This window comes from Hemitrygon akajei, chromosome 6, assembly GCF_048418815.1.
Source record: "Hemitrygon akajei chromosome 6, sHemAka1.3, whole genome shotgun sequence".
NCBI lineage: Eukaryota > Metazoa > Chordata > Chondrichthyes > Myliobatiformes > Dasyatidae > Hemitrygon > Hemitrygon akajei.
This window is the reverse complement of record NC_133129.1, coordinates 80,304,220-80,319,191: the sequence shown is the minus strand read 5'-3', so window position 1 is coordinate 80,319,191 and position 14,972 is coordinate 80,304,220. Positions and strand designations below refer to the sequence as shown.

Sequence of the window (14,972 nt, the reverse complement as noted above, 5' to 3'; positions counted from 1 at the left end):
TTGCTTTTGAGTGAGTGCTTTGGGTTTTATAGGGGATGTATGAGAGAACTAAAAAGAGATTTAGAGGGCTAAAAGCTGTTATGAAATGGCCTCAAACATTTTACAAGTAATTAGGGGCAAGAGGATAACTAGAGAAAGATTAGGTCACCTTGGGATACAAATGAGTAAGCTGTGTGTGAAGGAAGGGAATATGGGCAGCATCCTAAATGAATATTTCTCGTTGGTTTTCACCAGCGAGAAGGATGGGAGATTCAGAGAGAAGAATGCTGATCTTCCGGTGATCAATTCCAGGATGCTATGGAGAACATCGTCATTATCCACAGTTGAGGTACCAGAAGATTAGAGAATACCTAATGTTCTCTTATTCAAAAAGGGCAATATGGATAAGCTGGGACACTATATGATAGTGAGCCTTACACCAATAATCAGGAAATTATTGGAAAAAAAATTCTAAGGGGATTTAAAAAAAACACTGGATTTTAATTCACTTGAAAAGCCAGGAATAGATAAAGAGGAGGCTGTATGGATTTATGCAGGGGACATGTCTCATAAACCTGCTTGATTTTTTTGAGGAGGTAAATGAGACCATTGATGAAAGCAGGAGGGTAAACATGGTTTACGAGGGCTTTACAAAGGCTTGTGACAAAGTCCTGCATGGAAGATTGGTCAAGATGGAAAATCGGTCAAAAAAGTTAGGGCACATGATTCATGGAGTATTGGCAAATTATATCTAAAATTGGCTTGGCAATAGATGGCTTGAATTCTTGTTGTTCTCATGTATATATGTATATATATATATAACTCAAGAATGTAAATGAATTGATTACAAGATTTGCTGATGATACAAAAATTGGTGTAGCAGATAGCAAAGAGGGTCGTAGAAGGACATAGATCATTTAGAAAGTTGGACAAAGTTGTGGCAGATGGATCTTAATCCAGACAAGTGTGAGGTTATACATTTGGGGATGTCAGATGCCAGCAGGATACCTACAGTAAAATAGCAGCGATTCAGGAGGGCTTGGGCTGTAAATTCATAGCTTGCTGAAAATGATGACACAGGTGGATAAGGTAGTGTAGAAGGCAATTGGTATGTTTGCCTACCGAGACATCGTGATGTTACATTGTGACTGTAAAAAACAATTGGCCACACTTGGTGCACATCTCAGGTCTCCACACTACAGGAAAGATGTGGTGTCTTTAAAAATAGTGCAGAAGAGAGTTGCCTGGAATGCAAGGCTTTACCTTTAAGGAGATGATGTCCATCAGTCTTTGTCTGTATCTGTATAATTTTTCATAAAATTCTATTGTATTTATTTTTTTCCTGTAAATTCCTGCAAGAAAATGAATATCAAGGTAGTGTATGGTAACATATACATACTTTGGTAATAAATTTCCTTTGAATTTTGAAATATGAGAGATTGGGTAGTCTGGATTTATCATCACTGGAACCTAGGAGACTGAGGAGTGAACTTATTGACATGACAGCCAAGGTTGGAGTAGGTGGCCTGAGTCCTTTTCTTCAGGTATGATGATCTAACGCTCGGTGGCACAAGTTAAGGGAAAGAGGGAAGAAATTTAAAGAAGATCCTGAGGAACAATATGGTAGTTAGCCGTTGTCTGGAACAAGCTGCCAGAGCAATTGGTGGAGGTAGATGAAATTACGAAGTTTAAAAGATACTTGGGTAGATACTTGGATGAGAATGGAGTGGAGGGTTAAGGGTCTAATACAGGCACATGGGTTTAGAATAGTAGGCATCATGGTCAGCACGGACAAGTTGGGCTGAAGAAACCCATTTTGTGCTTTACAACTCTATCACTCTAATATGTAACCTCTGACCACAAGAAAGTTTAAATTTAAATTTGTCTATTTGAAAAGTGCAGTTATAATCCTCGTTGTTCTATAAAAGATATGTGTAGGTTTGGTTATTTCGGTGGCTGCCATCACATTCAATGCCATCTATGCACAGCTTTATTCCAGGACTCTGGTCTCCATGCAGCACAACATGCGGGCCTGGTACCCAGCTTCGAAAGGTCAAATGCCAGGTTCTGCTGCCCTTCTCACAGTCAGTAGAAGACTTGCCAGATGATGAGTGTGAAGGTCCCAGACCACAAACCGAGCAAAGCTGCTACGCAGGACCATGCAGCAGTGAAACAGGAGATTATGAAGGCGCAGAGACTGACCTAATGTATGCCAACCAACACGGTCGGGAGCAGCTGTACGCCTGGGAATATCAGGGCTTCACAGAGTGCTCCAAGTCATGTGCAGGAGGTAAGAAACTACGAGTTAAACCCACTCTACCCAGTTTAACTAAACAAGGTCAAGCTATCCATCCTCATGTGCTGCTGAATATTTGTCAGCCACTATCTCCTCGACTTCACTGGCCTATGATTTATTTTAATTTTCCCCAGATGAATGCATGAGATGTTTAGATTTAGACTTATATATCACATTTACATCGAAGCATACAGTGAAATGCATTGTTTACGTTAGCTCCCAACATAATTAAGAATGTGCTGAGAGTAGCTCTTGGGTGTCGCCACATATTCCGGTGCCGGCATTGCAAACCCACAATGTTCAGCAGAATAACACAAGCAGCAGCAACAACCAAACAAGCCCCATTCCCACCACACAGGTCACCACCAGGCCTCCAGTGCTTTCACCCTCTAACTACCCCAAGACTCACCAGTCATGGGAATTTGACCTTTGGGCCTTGACCCCAGGATATACTGATCACAAGACCTTGACCTTCAGGCCTCAACCGTCCCCTGCTCCATGTTCACTGTAGGCTTGTGCCCAAGCATGTAGCATGCTGTTTGTTTTCTGTAAATGAGTTCCTAGCATGGCCAGCTCATCAGATTCAGTTGGAATTGAAGCATAGATGTAAGACAGGTGACCTGTACAGTCCCACAGAGTGAACCACCAAACTCTAACAGCATTGTATGTGTAGAGGCTTTGTGTAAAAGAATATCTTATGCAAACCACTGTACTTCACTTACTTGAGGAATTTGTAAAAGGCGTTCTATTTTCACTGTAGCTTTATCTGAAATCAACACGTAACACCTTTTCCAGAGAATTTTAAATTGTTCCAGAAACATAAATGCAGAATGTAATATCAGCATTTAACTTAGAGCTCTTTGCTAACCAAGAAGCAATAATTAATTTGGCATTCTTACCCAGTACACCTGCTTTTGCTACACACATTTTTCACTCACTCAAAAATCATGGAATTCCTAATCATTTTCCATTTAAGTTTTTAGGAGCAGAGATAGGCCTCAGCTCTTGAAGCCTGTTTATTATGACCGATCTGACTATAACTTCAATGCCACCTTTCAGTAACCATTCACCCTCTGACAAGAATCTGTCACTACACAATGGGAAGGATGCGATTGTGTAGAGATTAACTAGAATGTTGTTCTAATTGTGAAGAGAGATTGCATAGGCTGACTGCTTTTCTGTGGGGGCAAAGAGATGGGAGAGGTGACTTGATGGAGGCATGTAACATTTACGAGAGGCATAGTTAGTAAGAGTCATTTTCCCATGACATGGGCATCAAAATGAGTGGGCATAGGTTTAAGGTGAGAGGAAAGGTTTAAGGGGAAAGTTTATTTGCACAGGGAGTTATTGACAATCTGATTTACACTGCCAGAGGATTGAATTAGTCCAGTAAACTTCCTTTGGGACGATGATAAAGATGCACTTGGTCAGGCATTTGAATAGGCTAGGCATAGTAGGATATGGGCCTAATGCAGGCAGATAGGTTTAGTGTAGATGTACAAAACACTAGGGATGGACATAGTGACCCAAAAGACCCCTATCAATGCTGTACAACTTAAAAACATCATTTCTGCCTTAAAAGTGTTCAGAGAACTGCTTCCACAACCCTTTGAGAAAGAGAGTTCCAAAGGCTCAAAGCCTTCCGAGAGGGAAAATTGCTTTTGCCTCATCCCTGTTAAATGGGCAAGCGTTTAGTTTTAAACAGTGGTCCCAATTTCTCAATCCTCTTAATTCTCCTTTAAGAGTAAACATTCTGTCCATTTTGAAAAAGCCTCAGAATCTTTCATGTTTCAATTAAGCCCCCTCTCACTGTTCTAAATTCCAGCAGCTGAACTTTCCTCATGCGGCAACTCACTCATTCCAATTATTGGTCTAGTAAACCTCCTTTGGGACGTGGCAATAGCACAAGAACGTTGCTGTGCAAGCTCATACTGGCAGTGTCTCCAGAGGCAGGCGTTGAAACTGAGTAAGCAAGCTCTGACCTCCAGAACAAGCACAGTTTATTCTCTTGGCCTCCATCTGGGGTTTCGATTCACTTCAATTTCACTACTTCGCCTAAACAATTATAGTTCCTGTCGTGAAGATCACAGATGTTTGTGGTCTTTCTGCACAAAGGTCATGTGCCTGTATTCTTGACCACCTCCACAGGTACAATGTTTACACTGGAGACTTAAATACTGTTAGGCCTTTCTCAGAATGGATGATTTCAGCTCTATAAATGAGAAATTCTGTGATATAAATAATTCAAAGAAAGGCAAGATCTTCGTAAAGCCTCACTATCTTAGGTTGCTGTTCGTAGGCACAAGAGATTCTGCAGATACTGAAAAACTAGAGCAGATTTTACAAAATACCAGGGAAACTCAGCAAGTCAGGCAGCTGCTAATCCATTTCCTTTCAACTGTCACTTTCCCATCGTATCACAGAAGCAAAGTCTTAGGATTTCAGCAGTATCTCTAATGGTGAACTGCAGATTGGGGAACCAGACCCTGCTCTCCCAGCCAAGGGTAGTTGACATTGATGTTTGCCTAGGGACATGAAAGATTACCCACCCACAAAAAAACCAGCATGTGTCTTCCTGGACAACTGCTGCTCCCATCAGTCTCCTCCCAGCTCTCTGTCAAGGTTCTGATCAAGGAACAATGGAATTGACATTTGGCAAAGTATTGTCTTGACATTTGGCCAAGATAAGTCTGCTAAACGTGTAAGAAATAATGTGACAGAACGGAACGCGGTTGTGACAAAAGGAATCTACAATGGGCAGGAACTATCAGAAAGATGGCTAAACACAGAGATAGGAATGAGTGTAGAGCACGGGGGAAAACAGGAAAGGGTGGTGTTGGCATTGTCAGAAGTGTCAGGTTCAGCTGGGAAATTTGTGATCCCCTGGGAGGATGTGAGCTACATGAAAAATTGCCCTGGGCTGAATTCAAAACTCAGACTTCAAAGTAAGGGCAAAGGCTGTTTATACAAGAGAGTATGCTTGGGTGACTTCAATCAACCAGGCATGAATTGGGGAAGCCCAGAAAGGACTGACACCCAAAGAACAGCAGCTATTGGAAATCTGAATGATCTGGGGATACTCAGCAGGCAAAGACAAAAGTAAGTCAGTAGGGGTGAGTACATTACTCCAGTGTGAAAGTGGCCAAGCCCGTGTTTTCTGTATGAAACTTGAGTTACCTTCATTTCCCTTAGGAGATGAGGTCTGACCTACTGAGTATCTCCAGCATTTTTTTAAAAATATTTCAGAAGCCCTAGCAGTAGATTCGATAAATTTATCCTGTGGAAGCCAAGCTTTGGACCTTTGCAAGGACGATGCTAATAGGCAAAGGCCAATCACAATAGTTCAGAACCACAGTTGCAAAAAAAAAACTGTAAGGAAAGATATAATTATTTTAAAAAGTACTCTAAGCTGCAGGTGAGCCAGAGATGGTCGATATTTGTATCATTTCTCAAGGTATCTGTTAAAGACTTGCTCTGCCCCCTAAAAAATGCTCAATTACTCTGAAATAAATGAGATCGAAACGTTGAATAGCTAAAACAGCTTAAAATATATCAAATCCCCGGTGTTAACTATTTCTAACAGCATGTGACAGGGAATAGTGCAATGATTTATGAGACACTGGTGCCCATAGTCGGGGATTTATCTGACACTGGATGGAGTAAGAAAGTGGAAACAGGCTCCCGTGGGACCCCAATCATAAGGAGCCGCAGTGCAAACACTGGCAAACGCAGGGCCTTTAGTCTGGCATCATGTACAATAATGAATTTGGTTGTTAGGCAAAAGGTCTGAGGGGAACAACAAAATAATAATGATATAACAATGGATAACCTTGTTTTAAATAAGGCAAATTCTACCCTACCGAACTAGTGACTAGTGACGAATTAGTGACTACCTAATTTGAGAATGGTTCATTCTGTACCTCAGTGTACGAGATTTTGACAAAGGTCAAGATGCAAGATTACTTATTAAGACCAGATCTTTCAATGTCTGTCATTGATTTTTGGATTAAATAAGAATTGACTGAATGATCAAAGCAACTCACAAAGCCCCTGTATAATTATAGCAGCATGATTGGGCAGAGGAATTTTAGATTGCCATCTGTTAGTGGAATCAGCTCTTTAACTTTATAATGCAAATATGTCTAAATGAAATTCATTTATTTCCCAATAAAAGTAAAACTTTTTATCTCTGGGGTATATTTATGTACATGTTGCCGTATAACTCTATCACCCTGTACTTAGTGTTATTTAAACATAGTTTGGAGGATAATTTCACACTTGCACATTTATTAGTCTTTATCCCACTGCAGCACAAGGTTATTCACTTGGGCCACTTAGCATAAATCATCAGTAGGAGCCTAAAAATGTGCTGGGGGTTGTCATTTTCCTGCTGCTACATACATTCAAAAAGTTAAGCGCTCAATCTGTATGTTATAAACACCCCCCGTAGTTACATGCTCCTGGCACGTACTCACCATACGGAAGACTGTGGAGGCTAAATGGACTTGAAGAAGTGGATAGGCTTCTGTGCACCAAAATCATTCAGGCATATGGGGAGTGGATATTGAGATGGGTGATCTACCACCATATAGTAGAAGGCTATAGAAGGTGAACTATAGAGAAGGCTCATAGTCCCTGCTCCTGCTTTCTATGACATCAAAAACAAAATATTTGCTTAATTTCCGCATTGTTTACATTTAAACTCCAGTTTTTGTTAAAAGCGGTCATAGAATCATCATTAAACAGCGTAGAAACAGAACCTTCAGTCCAGCGTATCTGTGCCAATCATCACATAACTATATATACTTATCCCTCTTTCTACCTTAGCCTTCTGTGTCATTGCTTTTGAAGTGTTTGTCCAGATATTTCAACGGTGTGAAAATCCCTGCTACCAAGTGCACCCTGCCCTAACTCTCAGTCAAAGCATTCCCAATTCCAACCACATCTAGGCAAAAGATTTGTATTCAAATCCCCTCTAAATTCCTGTTGTTTACTTAAGTCTATTCCCTGTACTCACAGAAGCCTTTGCTAAGGAAAAATGCTTCTCATAATCCCACCCTACATTCCTTTTAATTTTGTACTTCTTTATTAGTCCTCCCTTAACTTTCTCTCCTCCAGGGAAACAGATGTAGCCTTATCCTTGTCATCACAAAGAAGGCATGAGAGCACCTCTACTTTTGTAGGTTGGCATATCACTAAAAACTTTGACAAACTTCAATAGGTAGAGAGTGGAGAATATCTCAACTGGCCGCATATCAGCCTGGTATGGAAACAGCCCAGTCCATCATCACCATTGAGTACATATACATGGAGTTGCAGGTTGGCCCACACCACCAAGTCTAAGAATAGTTATTACTCTACAGTCATCAGACTCCTGAACCGGCATAGTTAACTTAATTCGCCATTACTCTGAACCGATTCTATGACCTTCAGACTCACTTTCAAGGACTCTTTGCAACTCATTTTGGTGACACGGTAGCGTAGAGGTTAACATGATGCTATTTTAGCTTGGGGTATCGGAGTTCAAAATTCAATTCCAGCAGAGTAGTGCTGCTCAAAGGCATAGCATAGTCAAGGTTTAAGATTCAATATTCAAGTTTATTTATCACGTGTACGTTGAAACATACAGTGTCATTTACGTTAACACCAACACATCCTTGGGTATACTGGGGGCAGCCGGAAAGTGTCACCACACAGTCTGGCACCAACATAGCATGCCCACAATGCTCAGCAGAGCAACACAGAACACCGCAAAACACAACACAATATGCAACAAAATAGCAACAGTACAACAAGCCCCATTTCTCACTCCCACCCATACACATACACAGTGCTCGAACCCAAAGACAGTCTGTCTTCTTTGGCCTCTGACCTCCAGCAGACTCCAAATCTAACATAGACACGTAGACATTGGGCCTTCCAATGCCAGAGTGGACGCAAAGATTCACAGACCTGGAGCTCCAGCCAACGTGCCTCAACACTTGGATTTCCTCAGCATCAATCCCAGGACTGAGCACCAGGCCGCAAGCTCCAGACTTGGATGTTGGTCTCACCGATTCTGAATCTGGGAGGTCATTGGACCTTATTCCTCCTTCCTGGACAGAACTCCTGGATCTGCTGACAATTTGTCGACCCTGGTGAAGCCACCAGCTTTTTGACCATGCTGGTCTTTCGGCCAGACATCCCAGTCCTGTCCAAAGATGGCTACATCCACATTGAGCATGGAGCGAAGACTTAAGACTTTGGTCTGCTCTCTAAATCTGCCACATCTATCTTAAACCCTCACCTGATGCCTTAAGTCCCCTCTCTGTCCCCAAATCCATCCCCACAAATCCCAAAAAGCACTAGAAAAGTTAAAACTGAGCCACAGCCTTAACACAGGAGTTATTACTTAGGCTTAGCTATTTAACAAGGAACACAAATAGATAATAGGACAAACTGCAGGTAAAGATCATCAGGTGAAGAGATTTTTACAGAGTGTCATACTGAAAATGTATTGTAGCTTTCAAAGAATGATTACTCAAAAAATGTGAAAGAAAGTTTGGATAAAAGACTACTGATCATCATCCTGGGCTGACTTACGTACTCTTGTCATTAAAAGGTCGAGTTCATGGTGCTGTCTTTACTAAAGTGTTTGATGTTTTGATTTGCATCTAGGCATTCAAGAGGCAATAGTGATTTGTCTGAATAAACAGACGAAGGAGAGGGAAGATGAAAGTCTGTGCAGACTCCAGGTCCACCCCACCCAGCTGCTTAAAGTCTGTCGGCTAGTTCCCTGTCCTCCCAGGTATCTCCACCTTCATTATAGTGCTGGTGTTTTATTCACAATAATCGCAAATGCAAATAACTCCCGTATTAGGAAGTTAGCTTGACCAGCTAATGCCTTGGCTTTATGATAACTTTGCTACGTGAGCCTGAACCACACCTGAGGAATGAACCAGGGTTTCTACTCGTAAGCAGAACCAGTGGCCGTAGACAATGTACTGATCTGGGCTTCAGCTCAGGCTCACAGCTGAACTCTGGATACATATGTGGAATGAAAGGGTAAGTGAGGTGAATCATTGCTTTTAGTCAAGGAGAGTGATTGTGTTTGTTCTTACTGTTATGGTCATCCCTGACGCCTTCCTGAAACTACTACCTAGTAACCACTTTGAGAACCAGTTATTCATTCATAAGACCATAAGATAGAGGAGCACTAAGATGATAAGACCATAAGATATGGGAGCCATTGCCCATGGAGTCTGCTCCACCATTTCACCATGGTTGATCCAATTTTCCTCTTAGCCCCAATCTCCTTCTTTCTCCCTGTATCCCTTCATGACCTGACCAATCAAGAATCTATTAACCTCTGCCTTAAATTTACATAAAGACTTGGCCTCCACAACTGCCTGTGGCAAAGAATTCTACAGATTCACGACCCTCTGGCTAAAGAAATTCCTCCTCATCTCCATTCTAAAAGGATGCCCCTGTATTTTGAGGCTGTGCCCTCTGGTCAGACTCTTCCATCTTAGGAAACATCCTCTCCATGTCCACTCTATCAAGGCCTTTCATCATTCGATATGTTTCGATGAGGTCACCCCTCATTCTTCTGAATTCGGAATTCGGAATAATTTGTAGCTTGTTATTGCTTGAAGGAAATAAAGTGGCCACTGAGTGCATATTAGTTGTTTTCTGCTGCTGTAGTCCATCCACTTCCAGAGTCAGTGTGTTGTGCATTCAGAGATGCTCTTCTGCATACCACTGATGTAACACGTGATTTTTTTTTGAGTTATTATTACCTTTCTGTTAGTTTGAACCAGTCTGACCATACTTGTCTCGTGAGAACGTCATTTCCACCCACAGAATTGTCGCTCATTGGATATTGTTTTTTGTTTTTTGTTTTTTTCACCATTCCCTATAAATTCTGGAAGCAGTTGTGTGTGAAAATCCCAAGAGATACTCAAACTACCCCATCTGGCAGCAACAATCATTCATAGTCAAAGTCACTTAGATCACATTTATTTCGCTTTCTGATATTTGGTCTGAACAGCAACTAAACCAGTAGACCATGTCCGAATGCTTTTTATTCATTGAATCACTGCCACATGATAGACTGATTAAATAGTTGCATTAAGAGCAGGTACATCTAATAATGTGGCCATTGGTGGTATATTTGGCAACCTGACCTCCACAACCTTGTATGGTGAATTCCACAGGCTCAGCATTCTGAGGGAAGATATTTCTCCTCACCTGAGTCATTGGCCTTTGATTCCAGAGTCTCCAGCCACAGTGAGTGTTCTCCCCCTAATGTCTCTCGAGTCCTGTCACACTTTTGTACTTTTCAATTAGATCTCTCATTTTTCTTATTTGCAGTGAATACAGGCCTAATAGAACCAGTATATACTATTATGGCAGTTCTATTATCCTACAAAATAGTTCAGTAAACCATCAGTGCACCCCCTCCATGCCAAGTATATCCTTTCCTATGTAAGAAGCCAAAATTCCTTACAATGCACTAGGTGTGGTCTTATTGAGCCCATGTGTGATGTTAGTAAGATATCCTTAATCGTGCTATCAAACTTCTTGCAATGAAGCCTGAGATAGCATTTGCCTCCGAAACTGTTTGCCACATCTGAATGTTAGTTTTCAACAACTAGTAGTTAAAGACACACCGGTGGCATTACACATCAACATTTCTAAATCTGTCGCTATTTAATACTACTTTGCTGTTCCAATTTTCAGATGTGGATAGCTTCACATTGGACATGTATTTGCCCACTTGTATCCTCCTCACAGCTGATAACTCTGCCCGCTCCACTCAAGTTTGTATCATTGTCAAATTCAGAAATATTACATTCTGTTCCTTCATCCAAGTCATTGATGGACATTACGAATACCTGAGACTTGAGCACTAATCCGTACCTCACTCTTCACATCCTGGCATGCAGATAAAGACCTTTTTATTCCTACTTCTTTTTCTTTCATTTTTGAACTTTACTAAAAACCTTCTGTCAATCCAAGTACGCTACAATCACCAGTACTACCTTAACTATTCCACCAGTTAAATCCCAAAATTTCTCAATTTTTTTTTATTCAACAACTTCTAAATTCCTGTCAATTTTCCCTAACTTAATTGATATTTTCAAAGTGTCCTGTTATCACAGTCTTAAAATAGACTCTCGTATTTTCCTACCGCTAACATAGGCTAGCTTGTCTGTAGTTCCCTGTTTTCTTTCTCCCTTCTTTTATAAATAGCAGGGTTACATTTGCCACTCTTCAATTTCAAAGAGCTTTTCCATAGGTGTAAAGCAATGTGAACATTGCGATCTAAAACTTGTTAAGTATTATTTCCAGTTTAGGATCCATTAAAGATTTGAAGACCAAAATAAAAACAGAAAATGTTGAAACTCCTCAGCAGCTCTGGAAATATTTGAGGAAAGACAAATTTCAAAGAAAATGGACTTTGGATTTATATCAAAAGTTTGGATAATATATGCATACAAGAGCATAAGATATTGGAGCAGGATTAGGCCATATTGTCTATCATCTACTCCACCATTTCATCATGGCTTATCCATTTTCCCTCTCAGCCCTAATCACCTTCCGTCTCCCTGTATCCCTTCATGCACTGACTAATCAAGAATCTGTCAAGCTCTGCCTTAAATATACCCAATAACTTGGCATCCAAACCACTTCAGACAACAGATTCCACAGATTCATCACTCCTTGGCTGAAGAAATTCCTTATCATCTACATTATAAATGGATGTCCCTCCATTCTGAGGCTGTATCCTCTGGTCATAGACTCCCCACCACAGGAAAATTTCTCTCCACATCCACTCTAGATAGAATGAAGGCCTTTCAACATTAGGTAGGTTTCAATGCGGTCACCCCTCATTCTTTTGAATTCCAGTGAGTAGAGGCCCAGAGCCATCAAACACTCCTCATATGTCAAGCCTTTCAATCCCAGAATCATTTTCGTGATCCTCCTTTTAACCCTCACCATTGTCAACATGTCCTTTCTTAGATAAGGGGCCCAAAACTCCTCACAATACTTCAGATGAGGCCGCACTAGCACTTTACAAAGTGTCAACATTACATCCTTGCTTTTGTATTCTAGTCCTCTCAAAATAACTGCTAACATTGCATTTGCCGTCCTTGCCACCTGACTCAACCTGCAAACTTACCTTCAGTGAATCCTACAAAAAGACTTCCAAATCCCCTTGCACCTCAGATTTTTGAATTTTCTCTCCAATTCTTCTACCAAAGTGCATGATCAAACACTTCCTGACACTGCACTCCATCTTCCGCTTCTTTGCCCATTCTCCCAATCTGTATACATCCGTCGGTAGCCTCTCTGCTTCCTGAAAACTACCTGCCTTTCACCTATCTTCCTATCATCTGCAAACTTAGCCAGAAAGCTATTAATTCCATCATCCAAATCATTGACAAAAAAGAAGTGGTTCCAACACAGACCCTTGTGGAACACCACTAGTCACCGGCAGCCAACCAGAAAAGGCTTCCTTTATTCGCACTTTTTGCCTCCTGCTAATAACCCAATGCTCTATCCATGTAAGTATCTTTTCTATAATACCATGGGCTCTTAACTTGTTAAGCAGCTTCATGTGTGGTATCTTGTTAAAAGCCTTCTGCAAATCCCATTACACAACATCCTCCAATTTTCCTTTGACTCTCCTACTTGTTATTTCTTCAAAATTCCAAGAGATTTATCAGGCAAGATTTTTCCTTAGGACAGCCATGTTAATTTTGGCCTATTTTATCACGTAATTCCAAAACCACATCCTTAAAAATCAACTCTAACATCTTCCCAACCACCGAGATGAGTCTAACCAGCCTATAATGTCCTTTCTTCTGCCTCTCTCCCTTCTTGAGAGTGGAGTGACATTTGCAATTTTCCAGACTACCGGTACCTTAAAATTCATTTTCTCCTTGCCATTCATAGAAGGACAAAGAAATACAATAGAAGCACTGAAAAACTACACACAAAGACTGAAAAATAATCAATATCAAAAGAAGACAAACTGTACAAATATTTAAAATAATAATTAATAACTAACTAAATAAATAATACTGAGAACATGAGTTATAGAACCCTTGGAAGTGAGTCCATAGATTGTGGAATCAGTTCAGAGTTGAGGTGATTCATGCCGGTTCAGAAGCCTAATAGCTAAAGTGTAATAAATATTCCTGAACCTGGTGGTCTTTCCCTGTGGCAGCTGTTGTTGGAAACAGTGGCATTTTGCATAAGTTTTGACCTGACGTCTTATCTGTTTCCTTCTCCACAAATGCTGCATGACTCATTGAGTGGTTCCAACATTTTCTTTTGTTATTTCACATTTGACATTACTTTGAATTTTGAACTTTAAACATTGCCAGTATCTCCAGTTCTTGCCTTTGGATGGTATGCTAACACTCCAACGATGATCACTTAAGGATATTTATTTTTCAGACATTCAGACTTTAGAACTACCCAGGAAGACTCTTTGGCCTATTAGGCCTGAGTTGGCTCTCCAATTAATATTTCATCTTTGCTGTCACTGCCATCTGTTGCATAGATTTCTATTATTACAAATTATGTAAATTCATGAATATAAAGTAGTTGGTCCTAGAAATTATGTGGCACTGTTTATTTCAAATAAGTCTAAAGAACCTCAGAAGCACAGGAAAGTGAATATGACTGGGTTATACATATTCTTGAGGCATCTGCTTCTGAAGTTTAAAAAATTGTAGCATTGAAGGAAAGTCAGATCAGAGAACATTTATATTTTGTCACTACAGTTTGGGAAATGATTGACCTCAATTTCAGTCCTCTGCTGTGGAAAGCTGCATTCCCAGAGAAAATGGAAGCTATGAACTTCAATATCGTTCAACTGAAACAAATCTCTGCATCAAGACTGTATTTCTGGCTCTCTGTACAGAAAAAAATGGACATTTTTCTGGAGTTGACATTGAGGGAAGACTTTATTTCAATGTCTCTGTTTGTTTAGCCTTTCTGTCAATCTATCAGCAAGTACAATCCATGTAGTCAGAGCATGTACTGTAGTTAAAAGATTAATGTTTCCAAATCCTGTGAAAAAATATTATTCATAAATATCTGGGGAATGAGGTACAGTGTTAATCCTGACAAAGCCCTCATTATTCCAAAGAGCACTCATAATTTGGTTAACATTCTTACTGAAATGTGATAAAGAAAAAAAATCAAACTTCAAAGGAGTTCAATGCAATAATACTGATGGGGAATTTGCGTGCATTCATTGCAAAGACCATTAGTTTAGGAAAACTCTATGTCCATTTTATCTCCTAGAACTTTGATTGAACCTAAAAGACTCACTCACCATTTTATTCCATCTACAAGTTATCTAACAATGAGTCTATCGTCACTGATGGTATTCTACATTGCATTTGCATTAAAATATATCAAAAAGCAAAATGCTGACTAGAGGAAATCTTAACATAGGCTCACCAAAAGACAAAGTAAAACTCACAACAGATCGCCTTTGAAATCACTTAGCAACATGTCCTCTAAAGTTTATAAGAATAAGAGGAGACCTTACTGAAATATTTCACCATTCCCCCTTAGCCTATGACCTCTAGCTGTAGCCTCACCCAAACTCAGTAGAAAAAGCCTGCTTGCATTTAGTCTATTTGTACCCCTCATGATATTGTATGTATCTGTAAATTTTCTGCTTTCTCCTACG

General features: G+C 40.3%; 1 protein-coding gene across 1 annotated transcript in view; it reads left to right on the top strand.

Annotated features, from left to right (window-relative positions):
• The first annotated feature begins 291 nt into the window (after positions 1–291).
• Positions 292–14,972, top strand: part of LOC140729186 (ADAMTS-like protein 1) — a 98,472-nt gene continuing 83,791 nt past the window's right edge. The window contains exons 1-3 of the mRNA XM_073048665.1: positions 292–328; positions 1,968–2,269; positions 8,933–9,062. Coding sequence (XP_072904766.1) covers positions 2,185–2,269; positions 8,933–9,062 — 215 coding nt within the window. The 5' untranslated portion in view covers positions 292–328; positions 1,968–2,184. The remainder of the gene's footprint in view (positions 329–1,967; positions 2,270–8,932; positions 9,063–14,972) is intronic.